Source organism: Zophobas morio, unplaced genomic scaffold (assembly GCF_036711695.1).
Source record: "Zophobas morio isolate AGI-343-1 ecotype UQ-CSIRO unplaced genomic scaffold, CSIRO_AGI_Zmor_V1 ptg000002l, whole genome shotgun sequence".
Lineage (NCBI taxonomy): Eukaryota > Metazoa > Arthropoda > Insecta > Coleoptera > Tenebrionidae > Zophobas > Zophobas morio.
In genome coordinates, this window is record NW_026972107.1 from 2,857,302 (window position 1) to 2,865,598 (window position 8,297).

An 8,297-nucleotide genomic window follows, 5' to 3' on the forward strand; every position below is an offset into this window, starting at 1 on the left:
TAAAAAAGAAATTATTTAAGTTGTCCTTTATTTATCATGGTTATCTAATCAGGTAGTAAGAGCATTATTCGTGTTTCAATAATTCTAAAATGTCCAAAATAAGTTGCAGATTTTTTGTCGATGTCGCTGTGTTTTTTACAATATTTTTCCATTTCGTAAGTAAACTTGGTTTAAAGATTTTAATTTATGGGTACTTATTTTAGGCACTGGGATTTGTTTTGATGCTAGCTGATTTTCCTATTTTGGATATACGAGTAATACTGGTAATATCACTGCTTGGAAACGGGGCAGTGACATTTGCAGTACTAATGGTAATTTAATCACCAAATAATTCGTTTAATGAAAAAAAACTTCTAGAGATTTCAGAGCTGCGCTTTGGTGTATTTAATAACCGAAACTCTCATTATTATTTTACAATATCCTATTGTATTCTACGCATTTCACTCTTCAGGGGTGGCCATACTGACGGTCCTTTTGGTGTTGTTGATTAATATTTTTACCACTTATTGTGTTTATTTGTTGTACAAACGATTCCATCAAGAACCGGGAACTGTGATAAGGATACCAAGGCAGGAAGCAACAGTTGAAGAAAATGAAGTGACTGAACCTAATCCTATGTTGTAGCAACATCTTTTATAATAATAATATTGTTCTCATATAGCATAGCGTTTGATTTTTTTATGTTATGCAACACATAATACAACTCTGATGAATTTCAAATCACCATAGTCGGCTCATAATGGAAACTCCTACTGTCTCTTACGTGTAGAAACATGGATTATAATCAGACAGACTGATATGACATCTGTACTTATCTTTTTATACATAAAAAACACGTATAAAAAATATGACGACGTTATTCATGAATGCAGTAGAGTCGAGAATTCCAGAAAAACACTGTGGTTAAAAAGACTCAAGAGTCAGCTCTGCAACTAACAGAGTGGTCGATAGAACAATAAAAACTACTACTGTTAATGTTATTTCTATTCTAAGACTCAATGAAGACGATAGATTGGTGTTTCCCATAGCTAGATATCGCTGTCAATTTTCTTTCCGAACACCAGCTCGATTATAATAATCCCACGCACCCATCTAATAAAACCATTTAAAGAATTTCTCCAAATCACTTCTGAACATTAAAATATTTTGTCCGACTAATCTCAACTTTTAAAATCCCATAAATTATCGCCGATTTATCGGCGCTCCAGATCACAAGTGTTAAATTATGATTAGAGAAATGAAAATCATGTCCCTTAAGGTAAATGCTTAGCGTGGGTAGCGCACAATTAATCGGCTTCGGCAATTTCGAAAACGTGCAGGAATTTAAATATCTCCGAGCTGCGATTAACAATATATTACAATTTAAATGAGCCACTGACAATCTTGCACAGAAGGTATCATTTAACATTACGAAAGCAACATCTCTATTAACCAAAATTTGATAGGCGGCGATTATGTAAATTCCCGCGTGTTTTTCTTGTCAAAAACGATTGTTCTCGCGCACCAAATATTGACTCAACAAAAATAAAGCGTCCAATTTGCATGAACATTAACAACGTGTGTATTCGCGTATTAACATGTTAATGAAGCTTGTAGCTGTGACGCAACCTATACAGGATGATCGAGGAAATTCGTTCACTCTGGACTTATTTACTACAACGTTGATTTATGACCCTCTTGTCTTCGGGTATTTGCTTTTCTTCTGAATATAAACAGAGATAAGGCGCTCTTGTGACACCGTTCGCTAGATTCGTCAGTCGCTATGGGTACCACCGAGAAGAAAACAGAAAAGTACGAACTGCTACCCCCGGAAGGGGGCTGGGGGTACGTCATCGCGGTCGCCCTAACAATAATGATAGTAAGTAACGAAGAATTCGTACCACGGTACTATCGTACTGTTTCTAGAACGTAACCATCATACCTATGTCGTCGTTTGGTTTGATCTTTGGGGGGTTTCTCGCGAGCATTGGGGACGAAACGACAGGTACCACTCTGGCTAATGGGATTTTCAACACCTGCTTTAATATAACGGGGCTAGCCGCTAACAGTCTCCTCCGGAAGTACTCCTACAGAATCGTGGGACTCATGGGAGCTTTTATCTATTTCATTGGGAGTTTTACGACGATTTTTGTGACCACGCTCCCACAAATGGTGATTTCTTTCGGGGTCATTCAAGGTATGTAGTACTCTGGTGTTCCTTCATAATTTGAATTTTTCAGGTTTGGGGATGGGTTTAATGTTCCCTGCGTTTTTCACCGCTCTGAATTATTATTTTGACAAGAAGCTGAGTCTGGTGAATGGAGTAGCGCAAGCGTTTATGGTGGCGGCTGGTATGATTTGCCCGTTCTTGGTACGGTACTCAATGGTGAACTTCGGGTTCCGTGGTACCGTGGCTTTGCTTTCCGCTTTGAGTCTCAATTCGGTGTTGGCGGCCGTGAGTTTACAACCCGTCGAGTGGCACATGAAGAAGCAACAAATCCCCATAGAGAAGGAGGAATTAGTTATGGGAAAGTTCGTGGTACAGAGAGTCAGGAATTCCATTATAAGTCTAGGGGATAGAGCACTTTCCGTGACTACTCTCAACGAAAAAGACAAAAGTTTCAAGGAAAGTACCACCTGGTGGAAGTCTGTGGCCAAATCCATGGACTTACACATGTTCAAGGACCCAGTCTACGTCAATATATCCACGGGGTTAGCCCTAGGCTTTACCGCAGACGTCGCTTTCATATCGATCATCCCTCTGGTACTCATCAATGCGGGTTTTAGTGCCAACACGGCCGCTTTCTTCATGTCGGTGTTCTTCGCTGCGGACCTCGTCGGAAGGATTCTTCTGTCAGTACTGAGCGGCCTTTGCACCATCAAGAACCGGTACTACTTCCTCTGCGGTTCCTTCTTTTTGGTGATTTGCAGGACGGCTTTCGTTCTCCGGAACGACTTCTACTGGAAACTGGTCACTATATCTTGCGTCGGGTTTCTGCGGTCTTTCATCCAGACGCCGCTCCCGCTGGTGGTGTCGGAGAAGTACTCTGACAACTTCGCGACGGCTTTCTCTCTATACATGGTTGTGTGCGGCGTGGTTTCTCTGGTTTTTGGTCCCTTGATGAGTAAGTCTAGTGGTACTGATTACACAATTCTATGGTTGATTTTGCAGGCGCTGTCAAAGCCTGGACCCACAGCGACGTCATGGTCGTCCACCTCCTCACTCTAGCCTACTTGACGGTGGTACTCTCTTGGAGTGCGGAATTAATCGCGAAGCGGTTTCGACGTTCCAAATAAATAATCTCGATTGTATCAACAATAAAGCAGAATTAATTGGTTCACCCTGTAGTTATAGGTTAGGTTCGTTACGCCCGTTATTATTAAAACTCAATTTGTCGCTGGACGCTTATTGGCACGACGTTCACCTCGGGCCGTATGTAAATCATCTCCCCGGAGGTACTCAATTAAGTACCAAATTTACTAAGACGAAAAAATCGTAATTAGACCCGCAGTGTGTTCTAGCGAAACCGTCATCGCGTCTCTTGATTAAGAAATATGAATATTGTGATTACTTAATAAAACGAAGCGTCTGCGTACGCGTTGCCCCACCACGAGGCAAAAAATCCAAAACCAATTTTGATTCGTAATTATCGTCTGTTCACACCTTTATCGGGCTGAGATTTATGAAGAATGGGCTTTATCGGACGCCATCTAAATGGCAGCAGGGTTTCTTATTATGATATTCACGAAGATATCGCACCTATGAGCTACTTATCACTTTGGGGATGCGATAAACGAGCGTTTCGTGTTGTGGTTTTGTTTTGGGAGGTGAGAGATTTTTTTTAATGCGGTGGGACCGTTTAAATTAATTATAGTGCAAAGAAAACAAAGAGATTTGGCCTGGGGCGAGGGTCGGTGGAAGTTTTTCGAGAATTTGAAGGTTTGAGATGCGTGCGAAACGGTGGAAGCGCAAACAGTTTTTTCATTGTTCGGAATATAATAGGACGGGGACTTAGCGATAAGGACTTAAAAAGGAGCGTTAATGGAGCGGAAGACGGCGATGACATTTGGATAATTTGTTAATTGGGTTACGACTGATACCACTGTGTCAATAGAGCGTCGTGGGAATTTGTTCACGCTGTTGACATTCTCTAATTGATTCTTAATGTTGTGTGCCCACGGTGCGCTTGTTACAGAAACGACAGATTACAAATGTATACAGGATTTGGAAAGTTTATTAGACTGTATTTATTTTATTTAATTAAGAAAATATTATCGTTTGACTGATAAATGTGGCGAAAATAGAAAACAAACACACTTGCGGCGACTAAATAGTGATAACTGGGGTTACGACACTTCAGTTTCCTGGTCAACTTGAACCCTATTTTTTTTAGTCTTAAAAGGATCTAGCCGACTGACCATTGTTGGGTATCTGGTCATAATTACACCAAGGATTATCGTCATCCTCGTTAGCCTCATCGTCTCAAGAAGATAAACGCAATTTTAACGATGAGCTTAGTCATTAATCAAAATCATATTAGCAGAAAATGACGATGAGAATTAATGGCGTGTGGAAAAATATCTCCTAGAAATAAGTACAGTATATGTTTTTACATATTTTGATTCCTAAAAATGAAAATGACCACAAATATATACCGGGTGTCTGGAAAATAGCGGAGTAACTCTTCAGTACTAAACACTAGAGAAGATGTTCAAAATTCCTGCCTTGTGCATTTAAGGAAACTTGTAATGTTTCCAAATTCTGATCATTTTTTGTAAAAGTTAGTCATCAGTGCTTGCTAAGATAAAACTAAGAAAAAAAGGCAAAATGTAGCCCCGCCCACCCGCCCTATCTCACTTGTGATGTTTTTTTTTTATAATCGTTGAGAGCCAAAGGACCGGAATTTAAATACAAAATTCTAATGATTATTACCTTTTTTTTTTGTTAATATACATAGTATTCTTTGAACAAAACGATGGTCAAAAACATATTTTTAATTTCTTGTAAAGAAATAAGTATTTTGCAGTTAAGTTGAGTCCCCTTGGTTCAGGGCGAATGAAAAAAATCATCACAATTGAGATAGGGCGGGTGGGTGGGCGTACACTTTGCCTGTTTGTTTTAATATATGTGTAGACTTCTTTTCACAAGATGAAACTTAAAACATGTTTAAAATAGAAAATTTTTATGAGGAAATATTTGCAATTTGGCCCCGTCCCATGATTGCAAGACCCATATTTTGACCATTTTAACCATGTTTTAAGTTTATTGTTATGGAAAGATGGCTATATATATTAAGAAAAAAAAGAGCAAAATATTAGGAAGTACTGGAATGAAGTCCGTCGGCCAAATCTCTACTTTTACATTTTTTCGAACTTTCATGACTCCTAGAGTACGAAGAAATAGGTTAGTACCTGTTAAGATAAGACTGATTTTGGCAAATGACATACCCTCTAAGAAGAGACAGGGTGGGTGGGCGGGGCTAGTACCTGCTAAAATGAGATCGATTTTGGCAAATGAGATATCTTCTAATAAAAGAGAGGGTGGGTGGACGGGACTAGTGTTTACTAACATAAGAGTAATTTTGGCAAATGATATACCTTCTAAAAAAAGAGAGGGTGGGTGGGTGGGGCTAGTAGCTGCTATGATAAGACTGATTCTGTCTAATGAGATACGTTCAAAGAAAAGAGAGTGTGGGCGGGGTTAGTACCTGGTAAGACAAGGCTGATTTTGGTAAATGAATGTATCTCATCAGACAAAATATCTTAGCAGGTACTAGCCCTGCCCACCCACCCTCTCTTTTCTTAAAGGGTATGTCATTTGCCAAAACCAGTCTTATCCTAGCAAGTACTAGCCCCGCCCACCCACCCTCTCGTTTCTTAGAAGATATATCATTTGCCAAAAGCAGTTTTATCTTAGAAAGAACTAGACCCGCCCACCCACCCTCTCTTTTCTTAGAAGATATATCATTTGCCAAAATCAGTTTTATCTTAGAAAGAACTAGGCCCGCCCACCCACCCTTTCTTTTCTTAGAAGGTATATCATTTGCCAAAATCATTTTTATCTTAGCAGGTACTAGCCCCACCCCCCCACTCCCCGCCCTCTCTTTTCTTAGAGGGTTTGCCTTTGCCAAAATCAGTTCTATCTTAACGAATGTTGATGACTAACTTTTACAAAAAATGATCAAAATTTGGAATTATTACGAGCTTAGATACATGCACAACACAGGAATTTTGAACATCTCTAGTGTTTAGTTGGTTATGCTTTAATGGATTTTTCTCAGCTAGTACTTGCTAAGATAAAACTGATTTTGGCAAATGACATACCTTCTAAGAAAAGAGAGGGTGGGTGAGCGGGGATAGTACCTGCTAAAATGAAATCGATTTTGGCAAATGAGATATCCACTAAGAAAATAGAGGGTGGGTGGGCGGGTCTAGTGACTGCAAAGATAAGAGTGATTTTGGCAAATGATATACCTTCTAAAAAAGAGAGGGTGGGTGGGCGGGGCTAGTGTCTGCTACGATAAGAGTGATTTTGGCAAATGATATACCTTCTAAAAAAAGAGAGGGTGGGTGGGCGGGGCTAGTACCTGCTAAGATAAGACTGATTTTGTCTAATGAGATACGTTCTAAGAAAAAAGAATGTGTGGGCGGGCTTAGTACCTGCTAAGATAAGGCTGATTTTGGTAAATGAACGTATCTCATCAGACAAAATCAGTCTTATCTTAGCAGGTACTAGCCCCGCCCACCCACCCTCTCGTTTCTTAGAAGATGTATCATTTGCCAAAAGCAGTTTTATCTTAGAAAGTACTAGCCCCGCCCACCCACCCTCTCGTTTCTTAGAAGATATATCATTCGCCAAAATCAGTTTTATCTTAGAAAGAACTAAGCCCGCCCACCCACCCTCTCTTTTCTTAGAAGGTATATCATTTGCCAAAATCATTTTGATCTTATCAGGTACTAGCCCCACCCCCCCACCCCCGCCCTCTCTTTTCTTAGAGGGTATGCCTTTGCCAAAATCAGTTATATCTTAACAAGTGTTGATGATTAACTTTTACAAAAAATGATCAAAATTTGGAATTATTACGAGCTTAGATATATGCACAAGGCAGGAATTTTGAACATCTGTAGTGTTTAGTTGGTTATGCTTTAATGGATTTTTCTCAGCTAGTACCCGCTAAGATAAAACTGATTTTGGTAAATGACATACCTTCGAAGAAAAAACAGGGCGGGTGGGCGGGGCTAGTACCTCCTAAAATGAGATCGACTTTGGCAAATGATATACCCTCTAAGAAAAGAGGGGGTGGGCGGGCGGGGCTAGCACCTGCTAAGATAAGACTATTCTGGCAAATGAGATACCCTCTAAAAAAAAACGGGGTGGGTGGGTGGGGCTAAAACCTGTCAAGACTGATTTTGGCAAATGACATGTTCTCTAAGAAAATAGAGAACGGGCAAGTGGGGCTAGCACCTGCTAAGATGATTTTTTAGGAATTGGCCACTTTTTCAAAAGCATAATTTTTCAATACTTTTCCACATAAAGGTTTCGATATCTCGATTTTAGTTTCGGCCTCAGTTCTTCGATAACTTTCTTCAAAATCGCCACTGAAGAATTGCAATTTTTGGGTTAAAAAAATGGTTTTCAAAACGAATATTCCTAAAATCTCGCCCTGACGTCATAAATGCGCTAAATTTTTAGAATCGACGAGTCAAAATCAATGTTTCAAAGTTTTTTGAGAAATTTTGGCAACTTTTTCAAAAGCAAAATGTTTCATCCCCCCCCCCCCCCCCAAATTTTCCGCCAATTTTCGACCATTTTCCACTATTTTTTTAAAACGAATATTTCTAAAATCTTACCCCACTATCTTTTTACATCGAAATCTATATCCCAGAATTTTTTGGAATCTTCTTTTTGGTAACTTTTTCAAAAGCAAAACTGATTTTCAAACCAAATATTTCTAAAATCTTCCACAATAAACATGCTATATTTTTGAAAGCAACACGCCGAAATCTATGACCCAGAATTTTTTGAAAATTTTCAAAAGCAAAATGTTTCAATAAGAAAATTTAGGCCAGTTTTCGAGCATTTTTGATACTTAACCAAACACATTTTTTATAGACTGATTTTAGCAAATGACGTATCCTGTAAGAAATTTAATTAAATTATTATAAGAATTGACAATAGAGGCCCTAAAGCACTGTCAAATTATTTTCAAACAGGAATACCTAGAATCTCAAGATTGTTTTAAATTAAAAAAAAAAACTGGGTCCTAAAATTAACTTAAAACCAGATCAGCTCAGAGTCTTATCTTAGCAGGTATTAG

The 8,297-nt window shown here is 39.0% G+C and overlaps 1 protein-coding gene across 1 annotated transcript; it reads left to right on the plus strand.

The window, feature by feature from the left end:
- The first annotated feature begins 1,626 nt into the window (after positions 1–1,626).
- LOC135135472 (monocarboxylate transporter 7-like) lies at positions 1,627–3,320 on the plus strand. Its single transcript, XM_064064563.1, has 4 exons — positions 1,627–1,858; positions 1,906–2,176; positions 2,220–3,104; positions 3,152–3,320. Exons 1-4 carry the CDS (start codon positions 1,763–1,765, stop codon positions 3,274–3,276), a joined length of 1,377 nt encoding a protein of 458 aa, XP_063920633.1. The 5' UTR covers positions 1,627–1,762; the 3' UTR covers positions 3,277–3,320.
- The last annotated feature ends 4,977 nt before the right edge of the window (positions 3,321–8,297 follow it).